Raw genomic sequence first — 23788 nt, 5'->3', positions numbered from 1 at the left:
CTGGGAGGGGGCATGGGCATGGCCTAGTGGGCAGCAGGGGGTTAGGGAAGGCTCAGGCCATCCATCCCTTTCCTATGCCATTCTACTTCACAGGAAAAGCAAAGGTTCCTTCCTTCATCACCTGCACCAGCCTGGAAGACCTGGGTTTCCTGTGGTCCTGGGCTTTGGAGCAGTGATTCTCAACATCAGATCTCAGCCCCCAGAAACTGAGGACAGACCCAAGGAGGGGGCTGAGGCCACCGGCGGGAAAGCCTGGGTCATGTAACATGCCTTTGATCTTGTTGAGGCTGGATATACCCCCAAATCTCACAGATGACTCTTCAGAAACTGTACCCTCCCTCTCAATTTGAGGGGAATTTGTTTTGTGAAACAAATCAAAAGCAATGGATACAGATGGTCTGTGGTGGTGACGGTGGATTTTCAAATGGTTTTCCAGCAGCCCTAGGACACTTTTTCCAAAAAAAAGACAAAGCAAAACAAAGCAAAACATGGATGGAATCTTAACACATCAGCCACGTGACAGTGGTGACAGCAAACACTGACCCTGGCCCAGCTAGGGGGCCACCGGCCTCCGAGGAGAGCCCTGCTCCTGCGAGGACCGGGAACGCTCCTTGAGAGAGGCGGGGTATTTCTAGTGCCATGGGGACAGAGGGAGGGGACTTGGTCTGCACCGCCCAAAACTTCAAGGGGAGGGCAGCCACATGCAGACGAGCATCTCTTGCTGCATGCTGGCAGGTGGGCAGGTGGTGAGGCAGGTGGGACAGGTGAGGCAGGGGGGGAGGCTGGCAGGTGAGGCAGGCTCGACAGGTGAGGGAGGTGGGCAGGTAGGGCAGATGAGGGGTGGTGACGGCAGCGGCAGCTTACCTCCGGGTAAGACCACTCCGGGGAGTAGTCGGTCACCATGAACACCCGTCCGCTCTGCTGCAGCATCCCCAGGGTGCCCGAGGCCGAGGCGGCCGAGACCACCTCAGCGACGTGCATGTAGGCCATGGTGCCAGCCCCGCCCTCGGCGCTGCTCAGCTGCAGGCCCCCTTGCTGGGGGCTACAGCAAGGGATGCACATCTCAGCCTGGGTGAAGGGGGCGCGGGCCCCGTCCTCCGACTGCGAGAGTGCTGTGCCGTCCCCCGACACCAGCTGGTGCCCGTAGATGGTGCCACCGCCCCCCTCCACGGAGATGAAGTCATTGATTAGGTCGGAGAACTGGTTGCTGAAGGAGATGTCAAAGTGGTCCAGGCTGAGCTCCATGTTGGAGGCGTTGCCCAGGCCGGGCTGGGCCACGGGGTAGAGCCCCTGCACCACATTGCCCGGGAGGAGGGGAACGCCCCCAGCACTGCGGATCACTCCGGTGGGCTCTGGCTGCAGGTAGTGCTCAGAGCTACAGGCCTGAAGCTCCCCGGACTTGATCAGGCCCTCGCCCCCTTCGGCCACCTGCGAAGTCTCCATGGTGACCTCCCCTTCCGTCGCCATGGCCTGGAAATTGGCCTGAAACTGCATGAGGTGGAGGGAGGATGTGGACTCGATCCGCGTCTCCACGTGGCCGCTGCAGGAGCTGGTCTGTGACGAGGCCTCCGTTTTCACCGTGGGCATCACGAAGGTGCCCCCAGAGTCACTCAAGCTGCTGTGGGCATTCTGCTCGATGGGGAGGGGCTTGCTGGCGTCCTGCAGGAAGAAGCTTGGGGAAGGGGTCTGGTGGACATGGGGGCTGTGGCCCGTCTGGCTGAAGCTGGACGTGTAGTCCTTGTTGGAGTCTATTGCACTGAAGTCCATTTGCTCCAGCGTGGTGCTGGGGCTCAGGCCACCGCCCGACGGCAGGAGGCTGGAGCCGGCGGTCAGGGTGAGGGAGCTGGATGCTGCAGCCGCCGCGGATGAGGAGTAGGCTTCTTTGGCCATCTGCTGCTCAAAGGAGGTGTCCTCGGTCTTGATCTCCTTGGTCAGGACGGTGGTGAAGCCAAAGCCCCTCTCCACGGGTGGCGAGTGCCGGACGTTGGTGCTGACCATCTCGGCTTTCAGGCCTCCACCCCCATACGTCTGGCCCTGCTTTGGGTTATTGAGGAAACAATCGGGGTCAAAGTTCATGGTGGTTTCTGGAATCTTCCGGCCCCCGTCGAGGGTGGTGGAGAGGACAAGCTCTTCAGACACGTTGGTGGGCAGCATGGACAGGCTCTCCGAGCTGCCCGTGGTGGGGAAGGCGAACTTGTGGCCGTCGGAACTCACGGCCAGGACGAGGCCCTGAGAGGCGTCAGGCGAGAGGAGGTGGTGGTTGGGGCCAGCGGTGGGGGACATGGTGTACACGGCCTCGTTGGTGACCTCGGACATGAACACCGTGGCGCTCTGGGACAAACTCCCCATCACGGACGCCACCGCCATGCTGGACACGCCCGTGACCACAGGGCTGTCCACCATGTCCGGGTCGCTGTTGAGCCCGCTGCTGATGGACACGGGGGAGCTCTGGGTGGTGTCGGGGACCTCCACCTGGTTGGTAGAGGAGACCTCCGTGCTGTTCTGGTGCAGCAGCACGGGCTTGGCCACCTTGCCGTTCCTCTTCTCTCGACCGGAGCCCTTGCCGTGGTGGCTGTGCTCCTGCTTGCCCTCCGACACATCATTGTGCTGCACCTCCGCGTGGCCCCCGCACCCGCCCGCCCGCGGCTCCACCTTCGGCGAGATGATGCGGTGTTTGGCACTGTTACACTTGTGCACGCTGCTGCCCGCTCCTGCGGAGATCGCAAGCACAACACACACGCGCGCACACACACGGGTACACATACACACACATGCACCAGAGAGTCAGAGCGAGGGCTGTGGTGGGCCCCGTCCCTGAGGCTGGGGTCAGGCAGAGCCCAGCCTGGGAGTCCAGGCAGCCCCTTCTCCACACCCGTCCCCGAGGCTGGCATGGGACAAACCCTCAGGCTGTTGGGCCATCTTACCCCACCTGGGTTCTCACATGCCCTCCGAAACCATCTTCCTGACCTGGGCTCTTTGTCCCAAATGGTCTTTTCAAATAGTAATCGAAGCGCCCCAGTGCATGGGTGATCGGGAAGGAGGGGCTGGGGAGAATGTCATCCTCTAGGAAAATCCTTCCCAGCCTTGGAAGCATTCACTCACTGGACTGGGCCTTGCTGGCCAGAGGGGCTCAGTCCGGGATGTTGACCGGGCCCCTCCCCTCTCCCGCTAAACTTTCCATGACTGCCCAGCAAGCCCCTCTGGGACTGAAAGCCAGAGATTGATGGTGTGTGTGTGTGGCTGGGGGTGGGGGGGGGGTGAGAGGTGGGGGTGGGGGTTGACTGGGAAGGAGGTGGAAAGCAATGAACTCTCCCTGGACTAGCTCTTAGGCCCCAGGACCAAAGAGGGTTCTAGATTTCACTCCAGAGGCAGAAAGGTTTTTGGGGCCACCACCGCCTGTTTAGCTAGCCTGAGCCTGTCGTTGGCTCTTTGTAGGGTGAGATCCTTCTAAGACCTTAGCAAGGATGGAGCCTTAGCTCTCAGTTGAGTGGCAGAAAAGAAAGAGCCTCGGGCTCTGAGCATTTTGAGCAAGCTGCACTCAGGGCTCTACCCCCAGGCCTCCACTTCTGTGTAATTTTCATTCCATCTGATAAGGGTGACTCTGCTTTTGATGAAAGGGTGGATTCTCCCCTGATCTTGTTCCAGCCTCACTAAGATTCCTAAATGCATGAAGAGTTCTCGGAGAAGCAGCATGACCCTCTAATGGAAATAGCTAATTAAGGCAGCTAGGGAGTGAAGAACTACATTTCAAAGAGCAAATACCATTATCAGAAGCACAGACAATCGGGATGGGGGTGCAGGACACTGCATTCTTGGAGGAGGCAGAGGTGAAAGCGAGAGGTTTAGCTTGAGCGTTCCTACTGACTCAAGGCTGACTCCCTGGAAAAGCCTCTGTTGGCCCAGTGCCCCGGGGACCTGGCTCCTGCCTCTGATGCCTGAGATCCTGAGGCCTGGAAGGCACCTGAGGCGGGTGGATGTGGACGGTGGCCCAACCCCATGCACTCCTGACTGTGCTGCTCACAGCACCTTCCAAAAGGAGGTGTTTATCTGGAGACTGTTCTCTCCTGCCCAAAGGGGGCTGCCCTGCCAACCTCGCCAGTCCCACCAGCCCCACCAGCCCCACCAGCTCCACCAGCCTCACCAGCCTAGCCAGGCAGGATGAAGGAGAGTTGCCGTGGGTGCTATGGCCTGGATCGTGGCTGACCCCCCTCCCCTCCTGGACGTCACACCCACTGCCTGGGAGCGCCCTTTGCCCGCATGCCTGCTGGCGGCCTGGCTCACCCAGGCTGCCGGTGCAGAGGCAGTTGTGAGTCCGAGGCGGCGGCTTGGTCTGGTGGCTGTCGAGGATCTGCTGCACAAGCTGCTCCACCGAGAAGCCCGAGCTGCTGTTCCCATTGCTGCACGTCCACTTGATGCCGTGGACTGTGGGGAGAGAGGCGGGCGAGGGGGTGGTGCGGTCAGAGGCCACCTGTGCCTGGGGGAGGTCCTGGGAGGGATGGGGCCCGAGCCCTCCCGGAGCACGGCCCCCTTTCTGCTGGCAGGCTGACTCCAAGCACCACAAAGCGATGCCCGTAGGAGGAGAGAAGGGAGGAAAGAGGGAGAAACCAGGCTGCCCCATCACAGCCCCTCCCCTGGGGAGCTCCAAGCCCTCCACCCCCACCCCCTGCCCCTTCTCCCATCCTTGCTTCCTGTGGAGCCGTGCTGGGAGGGATCGCCCAGAGAGTCGCTCTGGTTTTGCAAAGCTCAAGTGGATCTGGTGGTTCTTCAAGGGGTCGTGGAGTGGAGGCACAGAGAGCGAGGGTGGGGAAGGAGAGGTCCGGGAGGCCTAGGGACCTCCCCAGAGTGCAGGCTGTGGAAACGTGGAGGAGAGATGGTGGCTGGGGGGTCCGGCTCCCAGCAGGATGCGTGGCCAACCCTGGCAGAAGGGGCACTCCAGCTTCCTGCTCTCACCAGACTTCTCAGCCTCAAGGGGCTGCAGATTGAGCTGGGGGAGAAGGGGGTGGACGAAGGGCCCACATGGCCTGGACAGCGGGTGTCCACTGATGATGGCCTGCCACCTGGATGACCGCCCTGCAGTTTCAGCTCCCCCTCCTCTACCCTGGACCGCTGCCATCCCTGGTATTGGAGTGGGGGCCTGGGATGGCTGAGGGTGGGCTCCCCACCTGCCTGGCAGGACGGGGCTGGAGGTCTAAAATAAACGACCTGCCTGGCTGAGTGTGTGGACTGACTGAGCTTCATGCCCACTTGCCCTGCTGTCCTTTCTCAGCTGGAGCAGACCCGGCCGAAAGGCGGCTGAGCCAGGGCTGGCATGTTGGGCACATGGCACAGCCCAGCTCTCTCTGGTGGGTCCAGGGGGCATGGGCCCAGAGGCAGTGAATTCACAGACCCAGGGTTGGGGCTGGTACTGGGGGTTGCAGGAGGGACCCAGGTCCCTCTGAAGGGGGGATGGTGGGAGCTTATAGTTTGGGAGGAAGCGCAGGGCATCAGGGCCCAGGGTCAGAGTAGGGAGAGACCAGGGGCTTTGCCAGGCAAGAACAGTTTCCTTTCTTCATTGCTTAAGCTGGTCTCACATGAACTCCAGGCAAAGAACCGTCACAACTTGCAAAGCCTTCCTTTGCTTTGTGAGGGGCATAAGGAAACATGTAGGGAAAGTCTACATAGCAGGTAACTTCCCTGGTGGCACAGATAGTAAAAAATCTGCCCACAATACGGAAGACCTGGGTTTGATCCTGGGTCAGGAAGATCCTCTGGAGTAGAAAATGGCAGCTCACTCCAGTATGCTTTCCGGAGAATTCCCTGGACAGAGGAGCCTGGTGGGCTACAGTCCATGGGGTCACAAAGAGTCGGACATGACTGACCGACTAACACAGAGCAGGTGAGAGCTGGATTGGATTCAGACCTGGATTGGAGACTAGGCTTTGGTCTTTACTTGCAGTGTGAATTTGGGCAAGTCATTAAACTTCTCTGAGCCTCAGTTTCCTCATCTGCAACATGGGAATACGAGAGTAGCCACCTCACAGGGTGGCCTGGGGACCCCGATCTCCTGCTTGGCACTCTGTGTGGTCCCCGCCAAGAGTGGCTGTTGTCATCACCGTTAACGGTGATGCCGTGGTGGCAACACACACACGGGATGCTGGCCCTGCCCTGCGCGTCGGCCGATGCTAGGCCAACAGGCCGGGCCATCCACAGGCGTCTCAGCCTTGGAACGGGCAGGGAGAACTCCATGGTGCTACCCATCTCACGTTTCTGCTGCTTGTCAGCGCCTTCCTGTAGAACTTGAGTGGTTTTTCAAAGAAATCCCGCGTGAGTGTTGTGATCTGCTGGGACTCCCTCGGGAGCACTGCTTTTCTTCTGTGTGCCCTGTCCCAGGTGTTTGTCCAGCATCCTTGACCTCCACTCCATTCTGATGAGCCTCTGGCTCCTCTGCTTCCTGCACCTTCAACAGCACTAGGGCCAGGCCCTGCACCGGGCGGGTCCTGAATTGTGACGGGTCATCGAGACAGGGTACTGGCTGAGTGGCTTCTGCTCCAAGCTAGCTCACCTGCCTGGATTTGAAGCCACGGGTGCCTGTTCAGAACCCTTTGTGATGGCGATGTTCAGGGGTCAGGGATTTACAGCCCACCTTTCCACAGGTGGACGGCATCTCTCCTTGGGATTCCCTGGGAAATTCTCCAGCAGCCCCAGGAGGTTTGAGCTCCTGCTGACTCAGGGCCTCCTGCCTGGCAGCTGGAAGGCACAGCCCAGGCCAGGGGTTTGCAAATCCTGTCATAGTCTTGGAGTGATTTTCTCAAATAACCTCTGCCTAGAAATCCACTATGGAAAACAGATCACAGTGGAAGGGGCCTGGCTCAGGTGGGAATTGGAGTCAGGCCCTGACACCCATTCCCAGGATCTCCCTTGGCTCAGGACCTTTTCCAGAATCCTCAATTTATAGATGAGAAAACAGAAGCTGGGGGGCAGGGTGGGGCCCAGAGGGCAGGACTCAGGACCCCTTTCCTTGAACTGCGGTACACACAGATGGCCTTCCAGCTGTCCGTTCCCTGCCCCAGCGTGGGGGTTCCAGAGGGGGTGCCCAGGCTTGTTTCTAAAGCCCTGCAGGAGTTCCTCCCTTGCAGTCAGGATGACAGTCACACAGTTCTGTCCTGGGCCCAGAGCCTGCAGGTTCTGCAAGCCTGGGACCAGAAACATTCCCAGAGCTCCTTGCAGTGTGTTTCCTTGTGGGAGGGCTTGGAGCAGCTGCTCATTGCAAAGCCAGACCAGGTGTTCTCAAGGAAAACCTTCCATGAGTCTGAACTCGAATCTCTGGGGAGATGAGCTGGGCTCAGGCAACCCCCCCTTGGCATCTGGCCACTTGGCAACTCCCTACCCAAAGCTCTGAGGTCCTGGGGTTGAGCGGCTTTGTTAATCCCCAGATGGGCAGTCACCTTTGCTGGAATGTTCTGGCATTTCTGACCAGGACCCCCTGTGCTGACAACTGCCTCTGAGACCAGTCTCCTCTGGCCCTCATGAGGGTGCGGCTCCCGAGTTCTCTCTGCCTCTTGCTCGTCTCCTTATGTTGTAAAGGTTATAAAATGAAAACCCAGTGAAGGGTGACAGATTGCAAGCAGAGAATTTCTGGATGCTAAATGCAAATTGCCTACTGTCTTAGCACATCCAATATGCAAATTGTCTCCCTCCCACCCCAGTGGGGGCGGGGAGAAACCCCCCCTCCTTGGAGGTGGTGAGCTGTTAGTACTGAATATCAAATACTATCAAGACGGCTTTTAACATGTCACGCTCCGCTTCCCGACACGTAATGAATCAGCGGGAAAGGAGATTTCTATGGGGAAAAGAGCTCTGCGGAAGGAAGGTTACTACACGCGCACTGGCCCCTCCCCCTCCACCGCCCCTCCCCCTTCATAAAAGCAGCGGAAAGGAAACTGCATTGAAAGTACAGTTGGTGAAAGGTAAGGTTATGACCTGGGGTGGGGGCGCACAGAAAGAGAAGAGGGAATTCCCCCTCCCCCCCAAGTCACCTCCTGGTGGCTCTGGGCCACCTCGTGCCCTCTGCTCTCCCGAGGGTTCAGGGCTCCTGATTCCCAGACCACAGTTGCAGGCCCTGCCTGGGGTGGAGGAGGAGGCTGAGTGTTTCCTGCCGAATTCCAGGCAGAGGGGGGCCTCTATAGCCACCCATACACGAGGAGGCCTGGGCGATGGTCCCTGGCTGCTCAGGTGATGTGCCCAGGAAGGCTAGGGCAGGGAGGTACCAGGGATGGGGAAGGTGGGCATGGGTGATTCCTCACAGGCCTGCACAGGACAGAAAGTGGCCAAAGGGCCACACTGGCCAGCAGAAAGGGGTGCGGCAGGGCACTCCTGCAGCGCCGCCACAGTCTTGCTGCTGCCCGGGGAACCCCACGCTGGCTCTGCCGGGCGGCCTGCCGCAGGCCCGGTGGGAGGACTGGTCTGTGAGCCGACAGCGCTGACCCGGCTTATCCACAAGGCTCACCCTAACGACCTCCTGCAGCTGGACAGCCACGGGAACACTAATCTGAATCATCAAAATGAAATCAATGACAACAGCATGGCGCCACGCTTTGGGGGTATCTTCAGATGAGCAATTCACCCAAGAGGTGGCCAACCACCAGGAAGAGTGTAATTGAGATCTGGAGGCGGGGCTGGGGAAGGTGCACGGGTGAGGCACCCCCTGCCCCTGCCAGGGGCTGGCTGTTAGACAAGGGTTATGTCTGCTCCTTCCCAATTTGGGGGGTGATGGTGGAGAGTTTTGGCCAGCCAGGCTTAACTTGACCCCACACTGAGCCGCCCTGTCACCCATTGTGGACAGAAATGTGTATCCCCAAATTCTTAATTTTAAAACCCTGACCTCCAATTTGAGTATATTTGGAGACAGGGCCTTTCAGGAATTAATTAAGGTTAAATGAGGTCCCAAGGGTAGATCCTAGTCCAATAGGACTGGTGTCCTTATAAGAAGAGGAAGAGACATTGGGAGTGAGCACACAGAAATCATGTGAGGACACAGCGAGAAGGTGGCCTTCTGTCAGCCAAGGGGAGGGGTCTCACTGGAGACCAGCCCTGCCCACACCTTGACCTTGGACTTCTAGCCTCCAGAATATGAGAAATAGATTCCTATGGCTCAAGCCGCCCAGGCTGTGGTGCTCTGTTATGGCAGCCCCAGATGACCAATTAATACATTAATAGTTTCCATCAGGGCTTGGGCTTCCCAGGTGGCCTGGTGGTGGAGAATCCACCTGCCAATACAGAAGCTGCAGGAGATGCAGCTTTCATCCCCTGGGTTGGGAAGATCCCCTGGAGGAGGAAATGGCAACCCACTCCAGTATTCTTGCCTGGGAAATCCCATGGACAGAGGAGCCCAGAAGGCTACAGTCCATGGGGTGGCAAAGAGTTGGACACGACTGAGCGACTGTGCATGCCCGTATGCCATCAGGGCTCAGGCCTCCCCATCCCCAGGCTTCCTGGCTAGGGTTCTACTAGCCAGGAGAGACCCACCCTGCCCTTTCTGCTGCACACATAGGGTGTGTACATTCGAGGGGCCCTGAGATCTTTCTGGAATGCCTCCTTTTGAAACTGAGCAGGACTCTGGGGCTCCTGGGTTCCCCTCTGTTCCCCGCTCCTTGTTTGTAGGGAGTAGACTCCAGTCTCCACGACCTTCCCTGAGTTCCAAAGGGCAGGTTCAAACAGTTGCTAATCAAGGGAGGAACAGCCAAGGAATCACCTGAGTCCAGAGGGGAGAAATCAGAGGAGCTCATCAAGAAGATCACCCGAGAGCAGACTGGAGGGCCCGCACAGACCCTGCACACAGCCTGTTCTTGTCAGCAGCCCCACCCTTGAATCAATGCTATAAGACTCCTCACCAGATCCTCCTGGGTGAGGACACACAGGTTTGCAGGGCAGGAGCCCGTTGTGTTCCCCTTTGCCTGGCGAAGCAAAAAAGCTATTCTTCTCTACTTTACACAAAACTCTGTCTCTGAGATTGGATTTGGCACTGGCGCCCAGAGGCTGAGCTTTTGACCTCACTTTTGCTGCTGCCTTTTTCTTTTTTCACTTTCTAAAAATTTACTGATTTTTAATTGGAGGATAGATGGTTAGATAGCCTCACCGACTAAATGGATATGAATTTGAGCAAACTCTGGGAGATAGTGAAGGACAGGGAAGCCTGCTGTGCTGCAGTCCATGGGGTCGCAAAGGGTCGGACAAGACTTAGTGACTAAACAACAACAAAACTGCTTTACAATGCTGTGGTCGTTTCTGCCACACATCACCATGAATCCATCCCTCTAGGTTGTCACAGAGCACTGGGTTTGAGCTCCCTGAGTCATATAGGAAATTCCCACCAGCTATCTATTTTACACATGGTAGTGTATGTTTCAATGCTACTCTCTCAATTCTTCCCACCCTCTTCTTCTCCCCCTGTGTCCACAAGTCTGTTCTGTCTGTGTCTCCACTGCTCCCCTGCAAACAGGCTCATCAGTACCATCTTTCTAGATTCCATACATATGCATTAATATACAATATTTGTTTTTCTCTTTCTGACCTACTTCACTCTGTATAATAGGCTCTAGGTTCATCTGCCTCACTGGAACTGACTCCAATGCATTCCTTTTTATGACTAATATTCTACTGTATATATGTACCCCAGCTTCTTTATCCATTCATCTGTCCATGAACATATAAATCTTACCCTTCCATCCAGCACATGCCAGCTCAAGTGTCACCTCGCTCTGGAGGCCCTCCTGGTTACTCCAGCTCTGGTCCCCACTAAAGCCAGAGTCTGAATCATGGGGACAGGATGTTGTTCAAGGGCCCTGTTCTATTCTCCATGCTATGAATGATTCTTGGCACATAGAAGATGCTCAGTGAACATCAGTTCAGTTCAGTCACTCAGTCCTGTCCGACTCTTTGTGACCCCATGAACTGTGGCACACCAGGTTTCCCTGTCCATCATCAGCTCCTGGAGCCTGCTCAAACTCATGTCCATTGAGTCGGTGATGCCATTTAACCATCTCATCCTCTGTTGTTCCCTTCTCCTTCTGCCTTCAATCTTTCCAGCATCAGGTTTTTTTTCCAATGAGTCAGTTCTTTGAATCAGGTGGCCAAAGTACTGGAGTTTCAGCTTCAGCATCAGTCCTTCCAATGAATATTCAGGACTGATTTCCTTTAGGATTGACTAGTTTGATCTCCTTCGAAGAAGGCAATGGCACCCCACTCCAGTACTCTTGCCTGGAAAATCCCATGGATGGAGGGGCCTGGAAGGCTGCAGTCCATGGGGTCGCTGAGGGTCGAACATGACTGAGTGACTTCACTTTCACTTTTCACTTTCATGCATTGGAGAAGGAAATGGCAACCCACTCCAGTGTTCTTGCCTGGAGAATCCCAGGGATGGGGAAGCCTTGGTGGGCTGCCGTCTATGGGGTCACACAGAGTCGGACATGACTGAAGTGACTTAGCAATAGCAATAGTTTGATCTCCTTACTATCCAAGGGACTCTCAAGAGTCTTCTCCAACACCACAGTTCAAAAGCATCAATTCTTCGGTGCTCGGCTTTCTTTATAGTCCAACTCTCACATCCATACGTGACTACTGGAAAAAACCATAGCTTTGACTAGATGGACCTTTGTCAGCAAAGTAAAACCTCTGCTTTTTAATATGCTGTCTAGGTTTGTCATAACTTTTCTTTCAAGGAGCAAGCGTCTTTAAATTTCATGGCTGCAGTCACCATTGCAGTGATTTTGGAGCCCCCCAAAAATAAAAAAAAACAGTGAACATGGGTGGAGTGAATGAATGAATGTGTAGTTTCTCAGTTGCTCATATCCTCATACGCATTGCTCTCTTTTTGTTTTATCTGTTCATTAATTCTCCCAATGAACTGGAAGCATAGCTCACATCTCAATAATAACAACAAAAAAATGTTTACTGAACTTACACTACATGCCAAGTAATTTGTTAGGTTCTTTCTGTGTTAATTCCATTATAAAAAGAAATAAATCACAATAATACCTACCCTGGATTGAGTATCTACTGTGGACAGGGCATTGGGCAGTGGTTCTAAAAGTGTGGTCCGAGCCATGGTATAATCACTTGGAAATATGTCAGAATGCACATCCCCTCGCTAGCCCAGTGATGAATCAGAGATTCTGAGGTGGGGCTCAGATCTGTGTTCTATCATCTAGGGAAACTGATGCTGGGAATTTGAGGCTCATTGGTCTAGAGATTACATCTCTCATCTCTCAGTGACCTTTGAGGCAGCATTATTGTCCCATGTTATTAATGTGAGAATCAAGACTCAAGAAAGTTATGTTGCTTGCCTAAGGTCACACAGCCCATAAGTGGGGGCGGGGAGGGGTTGTAGTGGTCCGCTGGGCCATCTGCCTCCCATGGGTCTTCCCAGCCTGCATCCCTCCCAGACCAAGGAATGGCTTGGACGGTTCAATATGGGTGGAGAAGGGAGGGTAACGCCTATCAGAAGGTCAGGGGTTCCCTCCACTGGCTTGACGTCTTAGAGAGATGGGTTCGGATTTCCTGGGGGCTGGTGAGTTTGCAGGAAACTCAGACCGGCCCTGGGGCTGGGCCAGGGGCTGCCCCTCACTGCCCTCTCTGACTCTGGACGGGGCTGGTTTTCTCAGAAGGGCCAGGTGGGCTGGGGGTGGGGAGGGGACAGAAGTTCTAAAGCCTCTGGCTCTTCCTTCAAGATCATCCTCACCTGGGACCGGGCCAGCTGGGCAGCAGGGTGGGAATGTGCAGCCCAGAGCTGACCGTGCCACCCAGACGAGGACAGAGGAAGCCTGCCTTGGGCTCCCAGGGGCAGGGCAGGAAGCGGGAGGCAGGGCCTGCTGTGCACCTGCTCTTGGAAGAGAGGTGGGGAGTCTGTGCAAGGAGAACATCTCAGCACCAAGACCGAGACTGCTGGGGCTCCTGGAGGCGTGCCTGGCCTTGTTCATTGCAGCCCACTGGGATGTTACTGCTCAGTCGCTAAGTCATGTCTGACTCTTTGTGACCCTATGGACAGAAGCACGCCAGACTTCCCTATCCTTCACCATCTCCCAGAGTTTGCTCAAACTTATGTCCATTGAGTCAGTGATGCAGTCTGACCATCTCATCCTCTGTCATCTCCTTCTCATCCTGCCCTCATTCTTTCCCAGCATCAGGGTCTTTTCCAATGAGTCAGCTCTTTGCATCAGGTGGCCAAAGTATGGGAGCTTCAGCTTCAGTATCAGTCCTTCCAATGAATATTCAGGGCTGATTTCCTGTAGGATTAACTGGTTTGATCTCCTTGCTGTCCAAGGGACTCTCAAGAATCTTCTCCAGCACCACAGTTCGAATGCATCAGTTCTTCAGCGCTCAGTCTTCTTTATGGTCCAGCTCTCACATCTGTACAGGTCTACTTGGAAAAAACCATAGCTTTGACTATACTGATCTTTGTTGATGAGTTTCAGGGAAATTTCTATGAAAGACAGGGAGCCTGAAGAAAGACTCTTTCCGGAAAATGTGGGATTTATGGGGGCAGCGTTTGTCTCCTTGCCAGGATTTCTAGTCACTGGGAGTGGGGTGGAGTGGAGAAGGCATCCATGGAGTCACAGGAGGGGGTGGCAAGTAGGGGGTGGGGTCCAGGGGTAGCCGTCTTGATTGTCTGCAGAAGTCTTAAACATTTCTTCTCACTGTGGGGACCCTGGGCAGTGGTGGAAATTTCCTGAAGGGCCAGGAAAAAACTTGTGAGTTCAGTGCCCAGCCAGCTGTACAAAAAAGAAGGGCTGGGATTCAGGAACATCCAGAACCTGTGGGATGCAGGTTGGCAGGACCACGCTGGCTGGGGGGTCGTGGGCCCCAATGGCTGCAGCTCTTTTCCTCACAGGCATGTGATCTTGGGCAGATCTTTGATTCCTCTTGGCCTCAGTTTCCTTGTCTGTAAAATCGGTGCCTCTCATGGGTTCACCTGATGACACGTCTCTGTTCCCCACTGGACTTGAAGTCAAAAGCGGGCCCCCACACCCCGGGTTCTGATTGGGTGGCATCCACAGGAGGTCTGAGCAGGACAGGGGTGATGGCCCTGAGTGAGGTGACCATTTCTGCTCTGAAATATCATGCCTGGAACACTTTGGAAAAGAATTAGAGAAGTACTCTGGAAGTCCCCTCACCCCACAGTGGCACTGGGACCTGGGGAGAGCAACTGCCTGCCCTCCTTTGTGGGGCAGTAAATTCTGGAAGGATAACTGGAGCTTGGGTCACCAAGGCAACAGCAAAGATGGCACCTGTTGGGATGGATATTTGGCCTTCTTTACATAGGAGGAGATTGCTTGGTGCTATGGTGAGCAGGTGACAAGTGGCATGTTGGTGACAAAGAAAATCCTCCCACCTCTTGATAGAGGCTTATGGAGGGGACATTTCTCCTGGCTGCCATCAATCTGGGCTTGTTCAGTTCCTGCCCAGGGACTCAACTCTCCAGAGGCGGCCGTTTAACTGCTGTCCCGACAGGTCACCTTGGAGACCAAAACGGGCACTGCGATAATTTGTCTGGACAATGGTGTCCCCTGGAGGCTCCCAGGCAACCCAGAAACGTGGTCATCCCACAGAAGAACCACGTGACAGAGGCGGGCGGGAGAGGGGCCCTCACGTGTCTCTCGGGGCCTGAATGAGCCCGTTCAGACGTCTCCCAGTTGTTGACACTAGAAGGCTGTCTCTATGGCAACAAGGTCAATGGGAAATGGCAGCCGCGTTGGTTTAATTTTCACTGTATTCTTGTTGACAGGAATAAAGGCCCAGCTTCTGATTTCTTGGTTCAACTGGATAAAATTTTCATTAGCTTTAACTTCTCATATCCAGACACCCACATACGATTCAATTTGCCCATCTCACCCTCAACTCTCATTCTCCTATGGGTCCTGAGGACAACATTTTCAGAAATCTCATCTCGAGAGGTATGGAGGCTGAGCAGGGCAGGGACTGGATGGCATATGTGTGTGGGGACATGTGGGCTGTGCCCCAAGTGAGCTTATAATTCCTGTTTCTGAGGACGTGGGGCACAAGATCCACCCCCCAACCTTTTACCATCTTCTACCAGGAGGCATCAGCTGTATTCTGACAGTGAACAAGTCCAGGGAAAGGCAGAGGGTCTGGGGGCTTCTTCCAGGTGGGAGGGACCTCGGGTAGGGGGTAGGGAGCTGGTTTGGGTTGCTCAGGCATCACAGCAGGAGTTCAGGCCACTGGGGAATAGAGCTTCCTCTACATCCGCACTTGACCTCACAGGCAATCTCCTAGGGGCTCTGTGGCATTAAAAAGTGGCCTTGGCTGAGTGTTTCTGTGCTGGTCCCGCTAGCTGGGCCAAGGATATGCATCGTGGAGCCATTCAAGGCTCGGAGAATCTCCTGACTTGCTGAGTGGCATTGTTGCCGAGGCGGGGAATTCTTCGTGCTATAGTGGGAGCGTGAAGCCCTTGAGGTTCTCTGATTGTCTAGTGATGTTGAGTGGAAGCCCTATTTGGCAAGGGGAGAGGAAGCTTGAGATTTTCTCCTTCACCTGGGAACCACGTGAGCTCTGAATCTTCTCTTTTGGGCTCAACTGCACCGTCTTCTCACAGGCTCTGCCCAGGGGCAGAGGTGGTGGGAGGAACTGGCCGTCCACCAGCCCCTCCAGGCCACTAGCAGTGGGGGCAGAGACCAGGTGGCGTTCTGCATGGTTTCCATCTTTCTTTTGGGAGACCCTGGGCTCAGACACCTCCTCCGTGTGCTCAGACATGGTGCCTGCAGGGAGGCAGGTGCCCTAGAAAGGGGGTAATTGCCCCTGGCTCCTAACGATGTGGGCCAGAACCTTCGATCTTCAAAGAGAAGCTGAAAATCTGGGGACTAAAAGGCTGGCAACAAATTCCAAGTTGAAAAAAACCACCCCCCCCCAGCTAGAACAGGGCTGTGTCAGCCCTAGGAGGCAGTCAGGCACCCCCCAACACCACCACAGAGAGGTCCCCATCAAAGCTTATGGAATCAGTGGGTGGCAGAGTTGGAATGGGGGAATTCTGTAAAAGCAGGGGGTGCCTGGCGCCCAAGTGGCCTTGAAAGGCAAGTAGCCAGGGAGAGACAGGAAATCAAAAGAACCATTTCTCTTAGTGCTCCAGTCTGGGGGCCAAATCAGCTAAATAAAATTTAGCCTGAGGGAGAAAGGCATATTTGCAAAACCACCTGGATCCTCCCAGCAGAGCAGAAAAAGAAAGTCAGCCTGTTTTTAAATCAGCCTATCCTACTAAGTGAAGTAAGCCAGACAGAGAAAGACAAATATCATACGGCACAGCTTATCTGTGCAATCTTAAAAAGAAAAGATACAAATGAACTTATTTACAAAACAGAGATTCACAGACACAGAAAACAAACTTATGGTTACCAGTTGTTCTTTAGTTGCTGAGTCCTATCTGACTCTTTTGCAACGCCATGGACTGTAGCCCACCAGGCTACTCTGTCCATGGAATTTCCCCTGGCAAGAATACCACGGGTTGCCATTTCCTTCTCCAGGGGATCTTCCCCACCCAGGGATCAAACTTGTGTCTCCTGCCTTGGCAGGTGGATTCTTTTACCATTGAGCCACCTGGGAAGCCAATGGTTACCAAAGGGAGGGATAAATTAGGAGTTTGGGGATTAACATATACATACTGCTATGTATAATAGCACAATTTACTCAGTATTTTGTAATAATCTGTAATGCAAAAGAATGTGAAATACACACACACACACATTTATGTAACTATATCTATTGTTGTTGTTCAGTCACTTAGCCGTGTCTTAGTCTTTGTGACCCCACAGACAGCAGCACACCAGGCTCCTCTGTCCTTCACTGTCTCCTGGAGTTTGCTCAGATTCACGTCCACTGAGTTGGTGATGATATCTATATATTTATTTGCGTGTGTGTGTTTAGTTTCTCAGTCATGTCCGACTCTTGATGACCCCATGGATTGTAGCCCACCAGGCTCATCTGTCCATGGGATTCTCCAGGCAAGAATACTGGAGTAGGTAGCCATTCCTTTCTCCAGGGGATCTTCCTGACCCAGGGGTCAAACCCTGGTCTCCTGCATCACAGGCAGATTCTTTTACTGTCTGAGCGACCAGAGAAGCCCCTATATCCAAAGCCACCAGGGAAGATATCAATGTTGCTGCTGCTTAGTCGCTTCAGTCATGTCCGACTCTGTGCGACCGTATGGACTGCAGCTTGCCAGGCTCCTCTGTCCATGGGATTCTCTAGGTAGGAGTACTAGAGTGGGTTGCCATGTCTTCCTTCAGGGGATCTTCCTGACCCAGGGGTCAAACCCAGATCTCTTACATTGCAGACAGATTCTTTACTGCTGAGCCACCATGGGAGCTGAAAGCTGAAAGCTGAAATATAGATATATTATATATAGATCTGTTATATCTATATCTATATATCTCCATCTGAGTCACTGTGCTCCAATACTTTGACCACCTGTTGCAAAGAACTGACTCATTGGAAAAGACCCTGATTCTGGGAAAGATTGAAGGTGGGAGAAGGGATGACAGATATTGAGACGGTTGGATGGCATCACTGACTCCATGGACATGAGTTTGAGTAAGCTTTGGTGATGGACAGGGAAGCCTAGTGTGCTGCAGCGCATGGGGTCGCAAAGAGTCGGACACGACTGAGCAACTGAACTGAAATGAACTGAAGTCACCATGCTATACACCTAAAACTAACACATCACTTGTAAATCAAATTATACTTCAATAAAAAAAAAAATCAGCCTTGTCTCTCTCCTGTTTCTGCACTGCCTGGTCTCCCTCATGCCGGGCTGGGAGGTGCCAGAAGGCATTCCGGTGGAGAATAGTGAACGTAAGGAGACCCACCCTGCCAGCTCTTCATCTCAGCAGCTCCTAACCACAGGGACAAGCAAGGCTGGGCAGGGAAATCCTCCCCTGGTCCTCCTGCACTGAACCACTCCCCCTGTGAACCACTGAACCACTCCCCCAGTGACTCCAAATCCAGCTGACACAGGCAGGGAGGGGGGACCTCTGGGTCTTGCGGGCTCCGTGCACTGATGAATGAATGCCTCTGCACTTAAGACAGAGCCTAGGTCCTGGGCCCCAGGCCCCCCAAGGGGACACCGATGTGCTCCTCTTTACAGTGTCCCAGGGCTTCTCATCAATAGGGACTAAGGGGACAAAGTAGGTGATTAAATAGTTAACCCTACTAGGGGATTATAAGAAGAGAAAAAATATGAGAGACCCCTGTAAGCTAATGATCACTCAAGAAAGCAGGTTTGCTTACCCACAAGACCAAGCAGGGTTGCTTAGCAATAAAATTCATGCAGCAAAAGGAGGAAACATCCCCCCCCCACAAACAATAAAACAATGGTGGCCTGAGACCCACATCCTGCTCAGTAAGCTCAGTAAGTTAATGACCCCTAGGACATATTCTCTGCCCACATAAAAAACAATAATTTGTGGAAAGATGACATTTCACAGTAAAGACCCTCATTGTACTGAGACCTGAAATATTTTTTCCATAGTGTCATGCTGTCTGGGCTTGATGGTGTGGGGACAAGAAAACTCTCCTGCTCAACCTGGAGGAGGAGCTTGATATGAACTCAAAAACGAGGAGGAAGGTGGTCTTTGTCTTCTCTCCCTCCCCACTTTTCCTTTGATTATGAAACTGCAGACCAGTAAGTTTTTAGGGTAGCTCCCTCTTGCCTGCCTGCTTGTAAGCCTCATAAGCATTCTATTCTAATAAGTCACTTCTTATCTATCACTTTGCCTCTCACTGAATTCTTTCTGTGCTGAGACATAAGGGACTGGAGCTCTTTGGAGCCCCCTGAAACACCATCTAACAGTTTCAGAATGACTTCAAGTCAATAAGTGTTTGGCAATACCCCATTATGTTCTTGGTCCTAACATCTAATTTTCAACCCAAGGAAACTCCTTATGTAGATACCATGTCTTAACCTAGAGTCTGGAAAGACGTCACCGGGTCCTGAAATAGCCAGAAATGATACACCATGTTGTTTGTGCAAGTTTGAGAGCAGCATTCCCTCAAGCCTCCCTTCCACCTGAATCTGAGAAACAGCTGATGCTCAAGGAGGCCTGTGGCTCCACCAAGGGGCCAACCCTGATCTCCATGGCAGGGCTCCTTGGCTGGCCTTTTGCCAGAAACTGGGTTAGACTGGAATCTTGCAAGAAGCAGGAGAATCTTGCTTGTTAGAAAATAAATGTTCCCAGGGCCCAATCCCGACCTGTGGAATCAGAATGTGTTGAGGGCACGGGTGGGAGTAGGGTACAGGAGTCTGCCTACCAGCAACCTGCTCCAGAGGTTCTGATGGGGACCGCTGCTCCTGGCACTGAGACAATGTCTGTGTCCAAGCTCTATGGGCCACAGATGACTGGCAGGGATGGGGTGGTGGGGTTGGGGGTTGAGAAGGAGGGAAGTATAGTTTCCCTGAGCCTCATTGTTCCAGCCCCACCCCTACCCACAGAGCAGGTCCCCGACACCAGGTCCACGGGCACGGATGCATCGTGGCCCCTGCCTGCCCGAGGCTGGGGAGCAGGGCTCCTCCAGATAGCTTGCATCTGAGCTGCTCTGCTGATGCAGGCCACCAGGTGGCGCTAGTCGACCAAGAACCGGTTTGCCGGTGGGGGCCCAGAAAGGAAAGCCTTTGTTGATTTTACTTCCTGATGTTCTATAATCACCAGGATTACAATCTAAGCAAAAAAGCAAAACAAATAAACACCGCCCCTCTTACTGGGTCTTTGGTCTTTGTCTGGAAAATGATGAGAAAACAACAGACGCCTTGACTATACAACCCGAGGGTTGGTGTTACAGCAGTGAGGTCCCCCCGGGGAGGGAGAGGAAAGGGTGGGGGCTCTGAAGACCCAGGAAGCTCACTGTTGGTTTAACCTGCAGGGCAAGGAGCTCCTGGAAGAGGGCCCTGAGGACCAGCTTCTGTTCTTTTCAGTCTCTGCTGCAGCAGCCACATCTCAGCACGGGGGTCCTGTCTCCAGCCGCCTACCTTTGCTGGGTCCTCCTGGCCTGCTGTCCTGCCCTCACCGCTGCACAGAGGCCAGGAATGCATGCGAGGGGCTGAGACCCTGGCTCCTGGAGACCCCAACAGGCTGAAGGTGCCCAGGGACTAAAGGTGATGGGGGTAACTGAGGATTGATTGTGGACAGCCAGGAGGGCTTATTTGATCCCCACACTCAACATGGGCTCCACCCACTATCAACATGGTCTTCATCACCTCATCCTTGACATGGCCTCCACCCTCAATGCCAACATGGCCTCCACCTCTCTCTACACACAACATGGCCTCCACTCCTCTCCACACTCAACATGGGCTCCACCCTCTCCACACTCAACATGGCCTCCACCCTCACTGCCAACATGGCCTCCACCCCTCTCCACACTCAACATGGGCTCCACCCTCTCCACACTCAACATGGCCTCCACCCTCACTGCCAACATGGCCTCCACCCTCACTATCAACATGGCCTCCACCCCTCTCCACACTCAACATAGTCTCCACCTTCTCCACACTCAACATGGCCTCCACCCTCACTGCCAACATGGCCTCCACCCTCACTGCCAACATGGCCTCCACCCCTCTCCACACTCAACATGGCCTCCACCCTCTCCACACTCAACATGGCCTCCACCCTCACTGCCAACATGGCCTCCACCTTCACTGCCAACATGGCCTCCACCCCCTCCACACTCACCATGGCCTGCAATCCTACTGTCAACACAGACTTTATCACTTCATTCTTGACATAACTTTCTCCCTCACACTCAACATGACTTCCTCAACACGTTCTTCACTCCCTTATACTCCACGTGAATTCTGCCTTCTCCTCATTGAGCATGACCTTTAGTACCTCATGCTCAACAGGCCTCTATCCCCATCCTTAACATGGCCTCCTGCCTCACATGACCACTGACCATGTGACCACTGCTCACATGACCACTGCCACCTCAGACTCCATGCGCTTTCCATCACTTCATACTTAACGTGCCCTTAAAGCCTCAAGCGTGACGTCACCTCAGTATCACACCCGTGTGTGTGTCTGCCTGTTTCCTCCTTTGTGCCTCCCTGCCTCCTGCCCGTCCCGTGTGTTCATCCAGGCTGGGTGACAGGAAGCCTCCTGACTGTCTCTGCCCAGGTTCTCTGAACGTCTGGGTACTTGAAGGCAGAACCATCGACTCTGCTCTCAGTCCATCTCCTTCGGCCTCCTCAGCTGGTCCAACCTCTTGGATTTGCCTTCCTGAGGGCGGGGCCTCAGCATTCCCCCCAGGGCAGCTTTCCCAAGCACAGGGCTGGGCTCAGGGCAGAGGTTCTAGAAGCCTGTTCTGGGCGGGTGTTGGTGATGCAGGAGTCCCTGAGGGACCGTCAGCTGGCCTTGCACAAGGCTTAGCAGGGGTTGAATGCTGAGCACTCACCCTTTTCCTGAGTCTTTAGGAAAAGGGACAGGGTTCCTGCTCTGGATGCAGCCCTGACACCTACATTCTTTGTGTCCACATTGAGGTTTGATGGCATGGGGCTTCAGGGTAGAGGCCATGACCCCTCCTGCCCTGAGGAGGACAGCGCTGCTCAGAGCTGGGGTGGCCTGTGCAAGGCCCCTCGCTGTTGGGGGGAGCAGGGCAGGATCCACCCCCACCCCCAGGTCTGTCCTGCACATCCGCCCCCCCTCACTCCCACTGCCGCTTTACCCACTCTTGGGGGTGGGGTGGGACAGTCACGTGCTTGCTCTGGCCTGGATGGTGCCAGTGTCTCCACCTGAGGGCTGTGGTCTTGGTTTCCGGCCCCAGAGGCAGGGTGGTGGTGGTGGTAGTGATGGAAGGCTCGTGTGGCTGGAAGGACTAGAAAATCAAGCACTGCCCTGCTGCCTCCCGAACGTGTCCCTGAGTGTGTGCTTGTGGGTGGTGAGGGCAGCCGTGTGTGCATGTGTGCACTCGGGAGTGTGTGGACATTTGCATGGGTGCCCCTGTTTTGCCCACCCAGTGCTACTGAGACCTGGGAACCCCTGAGCAATAATAACAGAGGGGCTCCAGGAAGGCAGTGGGAGCAGAGCCAAGCCCAGAGGTGGCTGGTGGGGCTTTCAGATGGCCTCTGGGGCCAGACAGGCCTCTGGGAAGGCCCCATGTTGCTGGACAATGCAGGGCTCCCTGGCTGGCTAGGGTGCGCCAAGAGGAGCCCTGAGTGGGGACAACTGGGGGAAGGGCTGAGAACACAGCTTAGAGCTCCTGCCTTTATCCCTCACTCTGGATGGAACAACCTTGCCACCTGCTAGCTGGGAAGCGGCTGGCATGCCTATCCCCTCCCAGGCTGCCAAGGAATGGGTGAGGGAAGAATGCCATGGCACTCAGAGGTGAGGGTACACTCCAAGGGAACTGGCTCCATCTGGCTTCCTGAGGGTGGAGGGTCTGGGCCACTGTGGTTCTGGGCAGCCAAGGATCACTGAGCAAGTTTCTTGCCAGGCTGGCTGGACTGAGGTGCAGGGCTCATCTGGCCCGTCATTGCTCCCACTTAAGGTTGATCGAGAAGGAGCCGACCCCACCTGCCCAGCCCCGCTCACATTATGGCAGTGTGGCGGCCAAAGAGGGTGCTCTCTCAGATCAGCTGCACTGCAACAGACCCTGGGGTTTGCAAGATGAGACCTGCTGACTTTTAGATCATGTTCACTTGAGTTCTAAAAACTCCAACCCTCAGAGAGATGGAACCCAGGGTATCCATCCTCAGGCCTTGAGTTAAGCTGAGCCAAGCCTTTCTCAGCTGAGGCCTTACAAGAGGCACCCTGGCTGTACTGAAGGACTCAGTACAGAACTGAGAACTTATTTCCAGAGAAAGTTAGGATGTCAGTACTTAGAAAAGACTTCACTTCCCAGATTCCCTTGCCAACGAGGGGGTGACTACCACTGAATTCTAGCCAATGACATATGAGTGGAAGCGTTGTATGCCACTTCTGGTTCCTGTCTTTAAAGTTAAGAAAGTTGCTCTCCTTCTTCTTTTCCCACCAGTTGGAATGCAGTTATGATGGCAGGAGCTGGAGCAGCTATCATGGAGCCACATAAAAGATGGCAATACCCTAGGAATGGCAGAACAACCAGCCGGAAAGAGCCAGGATGGCTGATCTGATTCCTGTCCCTGTGAGGCTGCCCTATCAATCCTGAATTGCTCTGTGAAAAAGAAATAAGATTTAAGCCACTGTTCCTTTTATCTTTGTCACAGAAGCAGGACCCATATTCTAAATACTGCTGAAGGGATTGCAAAAGACAGAAGGCATCCTTGGAAACATGCTGGGAATTCCTATCAGATATCTGAATATTTTTTTCCTCTCTCTCTCTCATTTTTTTAAATCTGGAGGAGGCATCTTTCAGTTTGCAGACTGAAGGAAAGTCCCCATGCAACAAAAGGTCACCACTTTTTTTTTAAGGTGGGGTTCTTGGAGTCAGTCTGGCACAGAAGCTGGGGTCTGTGAGATCCTCCCACCCACCTTCAACAGGTGAGGCAGAGGCTGAGGAGCGGTTTCACTTCACCCCCGCTAAGCACAACATTTTGATTGAACCACTGACAACTCTGCTGTAGGGCAGGGAAATTTGGAAGCATCAGGAAATCAAACCGTGAAGTCTTTGAAGGAATGTGATTTATGTGAAAATGTGATGAAGCTAATGTGTTTGGCTCCGGCGTCGGGTGGCACGCCTGATTCTGGAACCAAATCTGATGCCTTCCTGGCTTGCAGCACACACCTCTGCTTTCCCCAAACACGGAGAGCTGGTGTCCTGTGTGTGTGTTCCAAGC

At 54.2% G+C, this 23788-nt stretch overlaps 1 protein-coding gene across 3 annotated transcripts in view; it reads right to left on the bottom strand.

Moving 5' to 3' along the window:
- Positions 1-23788, bottom strand: part of CAMTA1 (calmodulin binding transcription activator 1) — a 987191-nt gene that overhangs the window by 95696 nt on the left and 867707 nt on the right. For all 3 annotated transcript variants that reach the window (XM_044942955.2, XM_044942953.2, XM_044942954.2), the window contains exons 8-9: positions 4282-4422; positions 865-2711 (exon numbers count right to left, since the gene is read on the bottom strand). In XM_044942955.2, coding sequence (XP_044798890.1) covers positions 865-2711; positions 4282-4422 — 1988 coding nt within the window. The remainder of the gene's footprint in view (positions 1-864; positions 2712-4281; positions 4423-23788) is intronic.

The sequence above is a fragment of the Bubalus bubalis genome, chromosome 5 (genome assembly GCF_019923935.1).
Source record: "Bubalus bubalis isolate 160015118507 breed Murrah chromosome 5, NDDB_SH_1, whole genome shotgun sequence".
Lineage (NCBI taxonomy): Eukaryota > Metazoa > Chordata > Mammalia > Artiodactyla > Bovidae > Bubalus > Bubalus bubalis.
This window is presented reverse-complemented; position numbering and strand designations above follow the sequence as displayed.